General features: G+C 35.1%; 1 protein-coding gene across 1 annotated transcript in view; it reads left to right on the top strand.

Moving 5' to 3' along the window:
• Window positions 1–17,034, top strand: part of LOC149786038 (E3 ubiquitin-protein ligase rnf213-alpha-like) — a 269,011-nt gene that overhangs the window by 171,027 nt on the left and 80,950 nt on the right. The window contains exons 44-47 of the mRNA XM_089978107.1: window positions 323–464; window positions 3,075–3,421; window positions 9,956–10,119; window positions 11,898–12,119. Coding sequence (XP_089834233.1) covers window positions 323–464; window positions 3,075–3,421; window positions 9,956–10,119; window positions 11,898–12,119 — 875 coding nt within the window. The remainder of the gene's footprint in view (window positions 1–322; window positions 465–3,074; window positions 3,422–9,955; window positions 10,120–11,897; window positions 12,120–17,034) is intronic.

Here is a 17,034-nt window from a genome sequence, read left to right as displayed (position 1 = left end):
GCACAGTATGAAGATTGGAGACCCTTAATTATTTTCAAAAATAATTATGTTATTTTTAAAGAAGGAACATGAAATCCTAGTAATTGTTTGCACATACTATAAGTTTGGAACAGCTGAGACTTGTTGATTGGTGTGTTTTATTTATCATTTAATGGATCTAGCTAGAAAACACAAAGGCTCCAAATATCAATTTAGACTGATTGATCAGTCTTGTTTATTTTCTTGCTCAAGGAACATACAAAGAGTTTATATGATTAAGCCTTCTGGAAAACCATAACATTTTGTACATCTTTCATTAAACTTTGATGTTATCTCTTCCTAGATTTACCCACATTCTTACATGGACTGAGCTGCCATATTGCTGCTCTTCTGAAAGAGAAGGAGAAAAATGCCTTTAGAGCAGACAGTTGGTTGTCTAGTGAGGCTGCCAGACCTGAAAACATCAACAAGGCTGGTACTTTTAGGTAGTTATGACATCTTTCTTTCTGTTGCATGTATCAGTGGTAACATTGAATTAAAAAGCTTATCCCTCACTATAAATCACGCTTATAATGTGGTATGGTCATGAATCCCATCAAAGTGTTTGAATTTTACTGCTTGAATTCTTTCACTTCTTGGCTAATAAAAATCAGTTATAATGTGATTTCATATTTATTGCTGTATTGATTGTTACTTAGATCTCTGTGACATGTTTTGTACTGTCTTCACTGTTACATAGATTTATGACATTATGTACGATATTAATTGTTACATAGATCTATGACAGATTTATTAACTATTAATTGTTTCATAATTCTGTATGAGATATTATGTACTTTATTGTTACATTTATCTGGGACAGATTATGTACTGTATTTACTTTATTGTTATATAGATCTCTATAACATGATATGTACTGTACTAATTGTTGTATAGATCTCTATAACATGATATGTACTGTACTAATTGTTGTATAGATCTCTATAACATGATATGCACTGTACTAATTGTTATAAAGATCTTTATGAGATATTAAGTACTTTAGTAATTGTTACATATATTTTTATGACATATATTGTACTTTTCCCTTGATTGATGCAACCTTGTGTTTAATAGAATCCTTAAAATGGATTGGTGTAGGGTGCAAAAATTCCACTTGAGGGCCAGAATGTTGTGCGCGATATATGATTAGCTGAACATCTGATGCAAATTTCTGTTCCTGATGGTAGAATTTTCCTATCCAACACAGTATGAAGGATTATGTTTCTCTCATTCCTGAAGGAAAAGTTGAGGGTCAAGTCAAAATGCTATGTGAACACCAATGCAACTTTATAACAGTAAGACACCCATACAAATTTCCACACCATAAGATAGGGCTTCAAAGTTTAGGTTTACACTCAAGAATTTAGTGAAAACTTTGGTCAAGACCATCCAGAGAATGGCAATACACAACAGTAGTGTCCAGTACTGAGGATAGCTTGTACAATGATGCAAATGTAAACGCATATAAAAATAAGGTTCAATCTCATCGCAAAGATTAAAAAAGACAGAATTAATGATATATACATCAATTCAGCACTGATCTAAAATTAATTTTCCTTTAATAAATAATGAGAAGATAAATACAGTATAACTGGCATTTTGAACTCAAAATCATACTTCAGATAATGTAGCTAGGATGATCAGTGTGGCATGTTTCCTCGATGCTAATTTCAACCACTGCTTATTTTAGGATGTAAATGTGCTGCAATTGATGTTTATCTTGATTATTATGAAAAAAATGCTTACGTGATAATGAAAATCAGGGAATTTAGCTACTAAATGAAAACCTCAGTCCCATGATGAAAAAATGTATTCTCCATTGTTATTCTACTCTTGGAAATATGATTATGCACATGTATTAGCATTAAGATAAAAACCCATCTCCCACTTAAGAGAACAGATTTACCAATTTTTTTTCTTCATATTAGTGATTACCATTTCTCACCCATATGACAGAGAAATCTACTTGTTTTGCTAACCTTACTTTTCTTATCTCAGTCTAGTCATCTCAGACCAATCTCAGTCAAGGTGTCCACGTGCTCAGAACTACTTTAAAAAAGAAACCCATGTTGTCTATTGCTGTGCCTGACGTAGTTGTACTAAAGTCAAACAACAACAACAGCAACAAATATAGAACAAAAACATAGTAACTTAAGTTAAATCCATCTTTGAGAACACACCATACAAAAAACATTTAGAAAGAGACAAAGACAAACACATATGATGTCAAGCTTTTTGGTATTATGCTTGTTCGTTCCACACAGCATGGTCAATTTTATCCTATATGCAGGCCTAGCTCAATACATTTTCATGTTAGCATCATTAAAATGTAGCTAAAGCTACCTAACTACTAGGCTATGTATGGCGGCCAGTATTAATGGTGGAAGAAGAACCCGGGAAAACCCCGGAAAGAACCACCGACCCTCGAGAAGCTACTGGCAAGCTTTCTCACATACCCACATTGGCTGAATCTTAGACTCGAACCGCCAGTTTCTTGTAATAAATATTAATTATTTATTGTCTATTTCATATAACATCCATATATTAAATGTGATAATACCTCATTACTATGCGACGTTTTATGTTGTTATTTTTCTTTGCTCACATGTATACACTGTGTACTTCAGACGTAACGGTCACACCACAGCTCTCATTAACATATTTATATTCATGCACAGTATGTAAACATTGGACATGAACACTAGTGAAGAATTCTTTTTACTTGAAAGGAAAATATTGGATGTGAAAAATAATCTATGTTGGGGTTTGGACCGAGACAAGGAAATCCCAGTCATGGGGTTACGTTATATGTCTCCCCACTCAGGCAAGCCTCGTGGGGAGACAAATAATATAACCTCTTGACTGGGATGGCCTTGTCTCGGTCCAAACCCCAACATAGATTCTATATATCTCCCACTTAGAAACAAAAATAATTACCAGCATTTACCATAGGAGAAATACTGTATGACAGCATTCACTTTTCATAATACTCACAGTTCAAGAAAACCATCATATAATTCTTATTATCATTCAGTGTTTTCTTTTGTTTTCAGACGAGCTTGCATCCAGTACCTTGAATTCAAGATCTCCCCGATACTTGCTGGAATTATTGCCTACATTGATACAAACCATAATCTGGATATTATACACAGTCATATCACTTCTGGTGACTGGAAAGCCAGGTTATGGCTTCAGATTCTCAACACTCCAGGTGCCATTCAACTTCAGTACTCTGACCTTCAGTCTCCTACCAGGCAACAGGAGTTGAATGAGATCATCATCAAGACAACAGGGTGTGAAGGTCAGATGTTTCCTGCTGTGATGCCCTTTTCCTGGTTGATTTATGAGCAGATAGATGGCATCTGGAGAACGGCCCAAGAAAATCTGGAGGAGGAAGAATGTAAGAAAATTCTAGGATATTCCTACATCATATAATGAATTTGGTGCTCTTATCCATGTCTTCACTGCTCATGTATTGAGGGTCATAATTTGATTGGTTTTCTTCCCAGCTGTCTGTCAATTAGGGACCAGGGATCAGAACAATAGTCTGGGAATTGATTATCAGAAGATTATGATCAGTATTATTTTGATGTGTATTTCTTGCAACAAAAATTTTGTATTCTTTGTTTCTCCTCTTCCAATACTCTCACTTATCTAAAATGTACCATTCTGGCTAAATGTACCATTCTGGCTTTCATTGTTCTTCATACGCAATTGATATAACTGCAATAAATTGTGCAATATTAAAGTATATATGCCTTGAATTCATAAATTTTAAAATGGACACACTCGGAAAAAGAATATCACAAGGTAAATGACTAAAAATATAGCTATGACAACAAAATTGCTACATACCACTGAAATTAGCTCCGTTGCATGTCGCTTACAAAATAAGTTCAATGTAGATTGTACGTTGAAACAAACTAACCTTAACTACGGGATGTTATTAATTTCAAACAGTTAGGAGAATTTTCCACAGTAATCTAGAACTGCTGATTTTGTATTCATGGTATTTTGTATATTTAGCTGACCAACAGTCCCTAGGAAGCATTGCAAGGACTAATGGCTAAATAAATTAACATTGGACTGGTGGACTAGATAAATTATTATTGAGGATTCAGACGAGTATTTTATAACATAAAAAGCTTTAATAAAATGTTAGTCTTCCTTTTCATGCTTTTAGAATATGCTTAATATGTTACAGGTTCATGAACATAAATTTGGGTGGGTGGGTGGAAGTACAAGTTTGTCTGATAAATGGTTTATAGACTGTAGAATCAATCTTTCACCTTTCTGATTTGCTATCATATAACCAGTTTATTGTTCTCCCATCCATTTATCCATCCATGTGTCCCTCATTCCATCTGTCTAATGTTAGCTAATAGGCATTATTATATCTGTAAAACCGCTCACTATAGACAAAAGAAGTTTTGTAGGTTTGATCATTGTTGTGTAAATATGACCTCATTAGATCTTGACACTATTTTTTACTCAGAATTTTGTATCTACCTTCTCTTCAAGAGAAATGGCAGACCTAATGTTTTCATTTTCTTATGTCAGTTCATCCATCCATCTGTTTGTTACACTTATTCTTCAATAATTTGAGTGGTGCCACCATTTGAGAATCAATCCTCTACTTTTCAGATTTACTATAATGTTAACTGATTTATTGTTCTACCAGCTACTTCCCATCCTGTCTGTCCCTAGATCAGTTCTTCTGTCTGTTTGTAAATTAGAGGCATTATGTCTCTAAAACTGCTCACTATAGCCAAATAAGTTTTGTATGGTTGATCACTGTTGTGTATAGATGACTTTAGATTTTCATTTTTTGTTTTCAGGTCAGATTTGTTAAACTATCTTCTTTTCATGAAAAGTGGCAGACATTGTATTTTAATTTCCTTCTCTCAGTTCATCCATCCAGACTTTTTTCCCTCTCGATAATAAGAATGCCACCAGAGATTCATGATGAAACTTGCTATACTTTCACATTATTAGTAGATGTGTCATGTACCATATTAGAGGTCTTGTGTCCAATGTCAAGGTAATGCTCAGTATTTTCTAGTTTTTCATGACAACATTCCCTTCCACTCTATAACGTTAAAACTCTGAGAGAATAAAGAATGAAATATGTTATACTTACATTATAATTACAAGTTGTGCTACATACCATGTTGTGGGCCCATGCCTTTTAGGTCATGGTCACAGTCAAATATTTTAATGTTACCACTTTCCCTTCTACAATTTAATGCCAATTTATATTAAGAGCTGAAATATATTATACTTACACAACATCATTTGAAGATGTGTTGCATGCCACAGTAGTGTTTCTGTCTTCAGGGTCAATTCCACAATTTAGTACTTGAAGTTTTCTGTTGCACTTTTGTTGCTGCTCTATAAATTGGAGCTGTTTGAGATTAAGGGATGAAACTTCGTAAAGAAATAAATTATCTTGGGACATTATGTAGCATTCCACATGAGGGTGAGGGGTTCATATCTTGAAGGTCAATGTCACAGCTGATGATTTTATGTTTACCCTCACACTTTCCCTTCTAGTCAGTAACTTGAGAGACATTTTTGAGTTTGATGAAACTTTGTATACATTTATACTGGCACAAGTAGATGTGTTTCCTTTCATGTGTAGGGTCAAGGTCACATGTTAGTAATTTAAAGCTTCTTTTGTTTCTCCTTTTTACATCTTAAAAATATTTGAGAGACAGGTAATTAACTCTGTTACACTCACAGTATGTTCATTAATTTTAGAAGCACAAGGGTTTCCCACAAAAGTTGGAGGATTTTTTATATAAAAAAAACAATTATTGATATACTGTATATAAGCAGGTACTAGTGGCAAAGTTGCAAGGATAAATTGCCAGATCCCAGCACCTAATGACACTACTGCACTCATGCTGTTCTGTTTGATGGCATTTCATGTATCACCAAGTTTTTTTATTTATGGTGAAAGTCAAAGAATATTTTCTTGAACCCATTTCTGCATTTGTACTTTCCTGTATGTGGGCATGGGAATGTATAATAGACCCAAATCACCCTCATGCATGTCATAAGAGTCAGCTAATGGAAGCAGACTGTTGACTATGAGTTGTGTCCCATGTTGGATGAGGAAAAGATCTTAGTTAAGCAGAGGAGACATGTTGTTGCAACTTTAATGCAAAACACTAATTCAGCCTCAACTTCAGCTAGATGTGTTGTTATAAGTCAAGTCAGCTCAGTAGTCATGCCAGATTCAGTTTCATTGATAACCAAACTTTTAAAAAGTTTCTTTAGAAAAAGTGCTTTATTGATGATTATTCTCAAAGCGATTATAAAATGAGTATACAGCACTTAAACAGCCCAGTCACCACCACCCTCCCCTCCCCCCAGCGGTTTTGTCCAGCAGCGATGGCATCACTTTTACTTTTCAGAGGTCCTCAGTGTAACGTAATTGAGCTAACACCCTTTGAGACTGAATTGGTATTTAAGAAATAACAAATACATATGCAAGTGACAATAAAAAGATGTACTATTCTCTCACACTAATGATGAAGTAACATGACATCAAAATAAATACAAAGGTACATAATATGGATCCAATGGAAAACCATGATGAAGAACAGATATAATTATTTGAAATGTTCAATAATTATAAAGTTGTCTCAGATAATTAAACACTACCATGCTTTTTGTCTCTATGGTCAACCAATATGCTGTTCTTTCCCTATATAGTCAAACACTAATGGCATTCTTATAGTCAAACACTATAATGAAATTCTCTTAGTCAAACACTATGACCTTGTTATAGTCAAACACTATAATGAAATTCTTATATGTATGTCCAATGTTTACTTGGCATTTCCTATGCCCTTTAACCCGCTTCCCAGCTCGGTCACTTCAACCATCCAGACTTTTCATGCCCATATATGTTGGCACTTTCCTGGCGGTCTTTCATCACTATTGCTGTGGCCTCTGGCTACACCTAATCAGTCCACACAGTTATCCACACCTAGACACTCATACCTAGTTATCCACCACTAGTAATCCATGCCTAGTTATCCACACCTAGTTAGATGAATATGAAAAGAAACAACTTTCCGAATAGTCTGCTTTCTGTGTATCTAGATTAAAATATCTGAGCATTTCAAATGGATTAATACTAACACACCTGAAATATTCCTTATGTACGACTGTGACATACGAATGGCATACCAAAAAAATAGAAACATGATATACTAAAACTCTAATACATACAGCACACATAATACGTCTTCAGTATTAGTTATAATAGCGACAACATAACCTACCAACAGGAGTATTGCATATGTGTTCATATCCCTGTTAATAATCCAAATCGTGCCATCTCTCGCTACCAAATTACATAAGCCATACACTCTTGATGAATTAAACTACAAGTACGATAAAATAACGCAAACGTATAATACAACATTGAACGTGTTTTGTGAAACTGAACATTAATTAAAAAGAGTTGATTAAAAAAAAAAGAAAAACTCACCCAACTCATTGGCTCAAACTAAGTAAGACATAATGGCGATCACGCCCCGACAGCTAAACACATAAAGAGCTTCCCTCTAATGGCTGTGTCAGTCAAGATCCCTAAGTAACATATACAGTTGTGCATGTTAACATGTATTATACACGTGCCACGCAAGCAATGAAGGCATAACGCGATGCAAAGAAAAAGTATATTTACAAGACACTATGGTGCGCAAAACACGTCAAATACTGGAATTTATGGTGGTTTAAGCAAGCCATATCAGGTATTTTGTAACACTCAGTAACTTGCACCCTTGCTTATAGCGAGGTTTATGTTTATGGACCCCTTCGTGTACGAGTTACTGAGAGAGAGGTGTATTTAAGTGTATCAACCTGTGTATTCCTAGTATAAACACAATAAGTTGGTATAAATAACTGCCCCCTTATTGGGGTCCAGTATGGATGATGATTAATGTTCTTACATTTTGTGATAAAAACACGAGACAAACAGTCAGTAGTGAGAAACCTTGTCCAAAATGTATGAGGAACAAATTGATCAGTGTTTCAGATGAAGAAACTACTCCCAAGTCAAGGCAGTTGGCCATGCATTCTTATCAGTGAATTGACTGATAAGTACCAGATAATAACAAAGCTCTTGCCATCTGTCATTGCAAAAGCCTTCTGGCTAGAAAATCGAGTCACATCATCAAGAAACTCTGCTTGGGCCAATTACATTTTTAGTGCAGTCATAAAGTTCACTCATATAATCTGCTTTGATCTAAAAATTTGTGGAGTGCCAATCATTGTATCTCCTCATAAATCTTTGAACTCATTTCAAGTTGTAGTGTTGTCTAGGAATTTATGGTAGACAACTGTGAGTCTGAGATGGTGGAAAGCAACAGATCTCAGAACATCTCTCAAGTAAAATGAATGAGTATTCATCAAAATGGCAAGTTGATTCCCAACACTTCCATATTGACATCATCTTCACTAACCAAGGTTCTGGTATGTTAACCTATCACACCTTGGTGGATTGATCGAATATTTCAGTACTTTGCACTAGTGACATCTTTTGGGTATCACATGTTGCCTCCCTTAGTATGTTATGCAAACTAACCAATAGCATGTAACAGCAGTGCATTGTACAAAGGCTGAAAATGGAGGCAATTGACTTTAAAAAGATATCAGAAAAAAGTCATTACAGGTGTATTTCTGGCTCATAACTGCCAGAAATATGGTCACCACAAAGGTGCCTGCAAGAGAAAACCAGTTTGCCCCAAATGTAAAGAGAAGGACAAAGATGGAAAGTTATGTGTCCAGATGTAAAGAGAAGGACAAAGATGGAAAGTTATGTGTCCAGTTGTAAAGAGAAGGACAAAGATGGAAAGTCATGTGTCCAGATGTAAAGAGAAGGGCAAAGATGGAAAGTCATGTGTCCAGAAAAAATCTCATGCTAATTGGAATAGGCCAACACTTCTTGTACTGCAGTAGAAGCGTAAGAAGGCAATACCAGGCCAGAGCTTTCTTGAAAACAGAAAATTTGTGGAATCCATAACTCTGCCTAACATTGCCAGCCAGCAAATATTATATGAGTATTGCTAAAGTGGAGAAGAAACCTTTCCTCAAATTCTGTTTGCAAAATTTTGGAATATCGAACCCATAATTGGAGAGTGGCTTCCTTCATACAGATCAAAACATAGAGATGAGGTGAAATTGTGCCGGTCACATATAGGAAATGCATACCGGAATCGTCCATACATCTTGAATGTTGAACCTCAAACCAGGGTGCCAGTGTCCATTGACAGGAGAACAAAAGTTTTCTTTTACTTTAAATTTATTGAAACATTGGTGCTACATTAGGGACATAAGTATTCTTAAAAATTAAATTTGAATTGTTGTTAATTCTTGTGCAGTGAGAATGCATTTATATGTGAAATTTTGATGACATTTTCATGGAGCATTCCCAATAAATAGACTTAAACAAAATGCTTATGCATCAGCCATCAACTACCTTAGGGCTGTTCTGTTAAAACATACATGGGACCCAGGGAAAGCACTTTTAAAGTGGGGTACTCACCCATGGATGTAATTTAGAATTTTCATTTAATTTCAGTATGAACTCTGTGAAATCAAAGTACCGTGGCATATATTTTTAAAAAAACTGCCCTCCCTGGGTACCATATATATTTAAATGGAACAGCCCTTATAAGTTGCTGATGTAAGTGTTACCAGTAAATCACACCACCTTTCCTCTAGTCTTTCCTGTGAACTGTAGTAGGCTTCCAATGATATTTTGTTAATGCATTGTCTTAATTATGAAGTTTATCATAGAATAATGAAACTGGTGCATGACCTCTGTCCTTTTTCAAATGCAGAATATTACAGGTTTGTTATTCCAACCCCACTCAGGGTCTTTTCTTATTTTAGAAAATTATTTTTACTCTTCTAGTGCACATGAAAATGGACAGAGTTGTAGGCCTTGTAAAGGAGTCCAGACTTGGACAACTGCTTGAGACTCTAGAGAGTAGTGTTTCTTCAGAAGACGTCTGCCATCTGTATTCTGAGGATTTCACCTACATGGTATATCATGCCCAGTCATCTGTTGAACATGAGGTGAGTGTTCCATAATGTTAAAGACAGGGTTAGAGGGGGTGTCTGTCAGTAATGATGTCATCCCCAGGTGACATAAACTCTGCCTGCTGCTGCAGGTTGGCAGCAGTTCCACTGTTTGATCTTGGCAAATGGATTGGGAATCTTGTGTATACCCTGGCAGATCTGAATCCAAAAGTTTGTGTCTGATGGACATCTTGTATTCACTTCCGATTTTCTTTGTAAATCTGAATAAGTTAAGCTTTCATTAGAGAAGCTGGCATCATAATATTAATCTCACAAATTTTTTTAATCAATATTCTCAATAACCAGTGTTTTAGTGGCTGTGCATCCCATTGTTTTCTGGTATTGGCCAATTTACACCCATGGTACCCATGAGTAGGGGAAAGCTGATGTGGTTAATCCATGATATTAAGAAGCAACAAAACAGCTAGTCTTAAAGTCTAGCAAAACGTTAGAATCTGTGAAGTGTTGTTGTTGTTGTTGTGGGGTTTAACGCCATTTTTCAGCATACGATAGGCTATACATGGCGGCCAGTATTGATGGTGGAGGAAGAACCCGGGAAAATCCCAGAAAGAACCACCGACCCACGAGAAGCTACTGGCAAGCTTTCTCACATACCCACATTGGCTGAATCTGAGACTCAAACTGCCGCAGACAGAGGTAAGATGGCAGTGATCCATAATGGAGAGTGCTTTAGACCACTCAGCCACTCGGGGCCCCAGAATCTGTGAAGTAGATATTAAGTAACTCAGCATAAAATCTACTTCAGAGAATCATGCAACTTCCTCCTATTGAAGTGTTGTAATCTAGATGAATCATAGTTCATGACGTGGAAATTCAGCACTATATCAAGATGTTCCTAGTACAGCTAATGTAAAAGTCCTGAAAGACTGTCAGGATCTGATAAAGCAGAAAATCTTGAACAAAGGATAAGAAAATAATGAGCAAACAAAATCTGTCCACACTCCAATCATTTATACATCAATGACTGCTACCTGGCTAGTTCAGTAGCAACAGTCAGAGTTTCCTTTGCCTTGTTCTGCGCCAGTGGTTGGTGGTTCCAACCACCTGACAGAATATTCAGCAACAACAACAAATCTACTATGTACATGAAAGGGTTACCATTTTAAGGATACAAGAGCTGTTTTTTTATATTTCTTCTAACTACAACTGAAACATCCACACATTAGACAACATTTAAATCTGGCCGAAGCCAAGACAAAACTAAATTAAATCATTCTTATTTTATTTAGCTTGTTAATCTTCCTTTTTTTATTTAGCTTGTTAATCTTTTTTATTTTATTTAGCACTACCACTTTGCTACAGTTCTGATGGGCTTGCCTACCTGATCATGTTCTGTTGAACTTTTGATTAAACAATTAAATTAGAGGATTCTTATTTCTGAATGTGAAAGATGGTGTTAATTGCCCTTCAATACCACCAGTAAAAATCTGTCATTGACATTCCTTAAAATGCTTCATTTGACTGACTTAGATAAAGTCACAAAATCATTACCTTTTATGAAAGGTATTCTATTAATTATTTTGTTTTAATAAAACACAGTTTTAATAAGGCAAGATTTTCTTCTGTTTCCACAGAAACAGAAGCAAGCAGATACTATAACAAAAGCAATAAATACAAAATCTGAATGTATTTTGGAAACATTGAGATAAATACCATGAAAATATAGATGAAGTGCAAAGTTAATTAAAAATGCATTTCAGAGGAAAAAAGAACTGTATAATCTGGATATATTTCATTCCAACTTCATTTTTTAGCTGGTGCACAATGGCATCATGCATACATCAGCCATATTGCTGGAGGACATGTCCCCTAACATCTTAACTAGGCTTGTCTGGATCCATGAGAGTCACGGCAAGATTGTTCAACATCTTCGGTATTTCCGGAGCATTAATCAAGTGTGGCCAGAGTGTGCTGCAGCCATCAGAAGCATGAATGAGGACAATCCAGACCATTTTCTACTGGCTTCAGATCAGTTTGTAAGTGTAAAACGGTATTGATAAGTAGTAAATGTGACAAACACAGAATTTCTCATCCAATTATTTCCATGAGATCACTTCAACTAGATATAATACAAAACTAATATTAAGCCAATGTCAGCAAGCAAGGAGAGAATCAAGAAATATTAATATCATGTAATTACATTCAGAGGAGGGTCTGTGAGTTTCAAATTTGCATGCCCTGCTGTACCTACGTAGGGTGTATATGGTGTTAGCTCTGGAGGGTGCATATGGTGTTAGCTCTGGAGGGTGCATATGGTGTTAGCTCTACAGTGTGTATTGTGTTACCTCTCAGTCTGTCATTGTGTCATGTTGCATTCCTAACAAATGGAATTTCTGCTCAATACTTTTGAAGGAACTAATGGACTGAACTCATTTATGGTATGATACTTTACATTAAAAAGACCTTGGGTATGTGCAGTTTTCACCATTGTTTATGAAGTGAGCTCATGGTATAGCCCTGATTTATTGTGCATCATCCATCAAATGTTGTCTGTTGACCGTATATCAACACTTGCTTATGAACAATCCAGAGAGTTCATTTCTGAACAGATTTTGATCACACTAGGTAACTAGACATTTATCTTCAATATCTTGGTTATGAGTGACATCCATACATATTAATAAAGTAACATTGAATCTGATTATTGCCTGAGTTTATTTTATTTTGAAGGCTTTATCTTCCTATAGCTTTTTGTAATTCATTGTTTAGTTCACTTGGTCATTAGACCAGTTGAAATTATGATATGGTCCTCTGTCTCTCACACATCATATATTGTCTGTCATGTGTCTGTAAACATTTTCTTGTTGCCATTCAGGAATCCAGATTTCTAATCTAGTTTCAGTCAGACATTGAATATGTGTTTACATCATTAACATTTATGCATACACATGAGGAGATTCTTGTACTAGATTGGCTAGCCTTGTTACCACTCAAGTTAATATATTTTTGATTTTTTTCAAACTTGGAGTATATGTTTATATCATGAAGATCTCAGATGAGTTTGATAATGTGTAAGATGCAGGAAAACCAATCAGGTGATATTACATCTCATCCTGTAACCACTCTGGAGGCAATATTTCTGGATTGATTTATTTCAGACTTGGAATATAGGATCTCAGATAAGTTTGATCCACATATGCTTATCAAATGATCTTTCTGATTGGTCAAGCTTGTTATCCCTCTGGAAACCATATTTCTGATCCAGAAACTCTACTGGCTGTTTCTGAACAGATTCTGATCACTCTTGGTAAACATGTTAATATCAATGAGATCAGAGATGAGTTCAGTTATGAACAACATTCATGTATATGATTGACTGAGGCTGTGAACACTCATAACACTTGGTGTAAAGGTTTATATCATTAAGATCTCAGATTAGTTTAATTTTGAGCAACATCCATGCATATTAATGATGTGATCTTATATGTGATTGGCAGAGCTTACTACCTAGTCCAATGTTTAATACATACATAGCTTTCTCAAGGATATGTTGAATGTGGTATGGTGACCATGCCTGCAGTTAATCTGAACCTCCAGGAATTTTGAATCCGTGTACACTATATTAATCAGTGTACACATTTTAGGACAACCACAGCCCTAAAACAATACTAATAATCAGAAAATTGCAAACTCATTCATACGTCAAGCAGAGAAATGTTCGGTTTCTTATTAAACTTTTTTCAGATATGGTGTATAAGTTATGTCACAAAAATATGTGACATGTTTTACAATTGGCAAGATCCATGTATATCAGCAAGATGTTCTTCGCATGTGATTGCTTGAGCTTCTTTCAGTCTGAATAGATTTTGATTATACATGGTATATAGGGTTATATTATCAAGATCTTTGATGAATTTGAGTTGAAGCAACATAAATGCATATTAATGACATGATTTTGCATCAGACTGGCCTTTATGACATTTTATGATGAGCAAGGTTTAGGCAGATCAGTGAGTTGTTCTTGCATGAGATTGACTGACCTTGTTAGAACTTTGGAACTTTAATTTCTGAACAGAATTTGATCATACTTAGTATATAAGTCTAAATCATCAAGATCTATTATATCCATTCATAATACTAGCTAACCTTGTATCTGATTGGATAAGCTTGTTGCCACTCTTTTGCTCATATTTCTTATCAGATTTTGATCAAACTTGGTATGTAAGCTTATATAATGACAATCTGAAAAATAAGCAAAATCTAGCTTAGTAATGAGGTGATCTTGCATATGACTGGCCAAGCTTCTAATATAAAATGAATTTATTTTTTTACAAGAATGTTAACAAACTTTATATATTTGCATATATAATTAATATTTTGGATAACTTAATCCATTCATGGATGAAAGCCAATTAATTTTATTAATAAGGTAATTTGATTCATTTACTTTTTATCACTTGAAAGGCAAAGTTCTCAGTGAGATTTCAGTCATATCTGGGATGTAAACTTACCATCCTCAGAATCTGACAAGGGTGAGATTATGAGCAATTATGTATGTATTATTGCAGTTATCCAGCATCTAATTGACAGAGCTTTGCACTCTTGAGACTTCATTTCTGAACAAATTGTATCAAACATGATATGTAGTCTTCAATCAGTCTGATCTGAGAAAAGTTTTATAATTTGCAAGACCTACACATATTAATGAGATCATCTTAGATCCGATTATTACCACTTTATATGCCATATTTCTGGTAAGATTTTGATCAGACATTTTGAATAAACTAATGTCATAAAGATCTCAGGTGAGTTCAATAATGGGCAGCATCCACACCAGAGATTACAAAATGCCAAGGTTAGCTGGTAATGTAAAGATGACAAGCTGAAATGACCAATTGCCAACACAAAGTGTCAGATATTGGTCACAGGATGTACATAATTATTTCATACATTTGTTTGGTAATTATGTTTTCCATACTTTTTTAACACCATACATTTGCTTACCATAAGGCAGTGCAGTGTGAAAGCCTATCTCCTAATCTCTAGACATTTTAAAATCATGCAATTGAAGGACTGCACTCAGGCCATATTTTTTTCATGATGATATACTTGCTTTTCTACAGCCACCAATGACACACCTTGTTTTCATGCTGAATAATACATATGCATACAAAAAAATAAAAATCCAGAGAAACATCACCTTCAACAGCGGTTGAATAATGGTTATTCACAATGCAGGGATTCATCCTGTGATGCTACAAGGACTCAAGTCATGGAAGCTACCAAAGTTATACATGATTTAGGGGGAATATCTTGGCGTTTACAACTGAACTTACATATCATCTTATCTGTAAATAACATTGAGTCAGAATTTTCTGATATTGCATAAATCATCATACTGAATAATTTAGAGGTATTTGATGTGGTGCTGTTATGTTGTTAGTTGTTGAGATCTTACATCAGACCCACCCACCCACTTTCATTCCTGTACATTCACTCAATTATTATTGTGTGATGTTAAAGGCAACTTTATAGTGATCATGTCTCATCTGAGTTTGGTTGTCTTGGATCATCATTTAGTGTAGTTACATCACTAGGTTGTTGGGCCCCCTGCAAACTGAGAGATGTAGCATAGGTCCTATGAGCACTCTTGCATGTCATAAGAAGTAACTAGTGATGGAGCCAACCTGTTTGCCCAGGGATGCATCCCATCATGATATTCCAGCTGAGCAGGTCCTGGACTTCTTAAAAAAGTGCAATTTATATCAAAAATTAAATTGTATTTGAAAGATTTTATCCTTTTTTGGGCTTTGTTTTATTTAGCTTGTTTGGGATTCCTAAATTTACTCTGCACTGTATAGCCAGGATTGTGCTGATATGCCATTTAACTTTACACATACATACCGATTGTTGGACACACCATTTTTCATATCAGCATAATAACCTGTGTGTAACTTGACCTCTACCAAATTTGGTGGAAAACTTGATAGCGATGCCCTGTTGGCTGAGTTGTTTATCAGCATTCTACATCAGTATTTAACGCTCTTATTGACTGAGGTTGTCAGACCCACACATTTTCATTTCTGCACAATAACTGTTATTTAATGATTGGATGTCAACATATTAGGTATGCAGCTTGATAGAGATGAGATCTTGGGTGAGTTTAGTTGACTGCATTGTACGTCATTTAACATAGTTACAGCCCAACATTATCAGACCCACTCACTAATAACTCCCTTTATATTGGATTTCAAACAAATTTAGTAGGCAGCTTGCTATTGACAAGATTTCAGCTTTATTGTAAATTATTCCCATGTTCAGCATGCAATATAGTAATTATGGCCTCATAACTCCCTTAATAATGTCTCCTATTGGATTTCATCTAGGTTTTAGTGTGTAAATAAGTTTATGTTGATGATGCTTGGCTAATTCAATTTTGTAGCTTTCAGATTGCTTTGTCATTCACCAAATTTACAGTCATTGATTTTTGGATCCACCCACTTTTGTTTCCACATACTAATACCCTTAATTTTTTATTGGATTTCACGAAATGTTATATATGGTTCTATTATGATAATATTTTATGAAATGTTACCGTCAGTTTTCTGCATTACTTGTTCAGAAATGAAGTCTCAAGAGTGCCACAGAATATTGGACCCACATGTTATTTCAGAACAGTAATTCTCTTAATAATGGATTTATTTTAAGCAAATTTTGTATAAAGCTTAATATAAAGTAAAGACCTTGCTGGGTTGTTAGTATTCAGCATTATCTGATTTATGATAGTGTCATATTTTTTACAAATGTGACTTGTTTACTGGATCTCCATTGTCAGAAAGTTCTTTCCTTTATAAAGTTTCCTTTCCAGCAAGAAGCAAGGGAGATCAGTTCCTGGAATATTTGCTTGTTATAATTTTGTATCCACTGTAGCGATGATTGATTACTGAGGTG

Source organism: Sinohyriopsis cumingii, chromosome 12, assembly GCF_028554795.1.
Source record: "Sinohyriopsis cumingii isolate HCF-2022 chromosome 12, ASM2855479v2, whole genome shotgun sequence".
Taxonomy (NCBI): Eukaryota; Metazoa; Mollusca; class Bivalvia; order Unionida; family Unionidae; genus Sinohyriopsis; species Sinohyriopsis cumingii.
The sequence above is the reverse complement of the archived record's forward strand: the minus strand, read 5'-3'. Positions and strand labels throughout refer to the sequence as shown.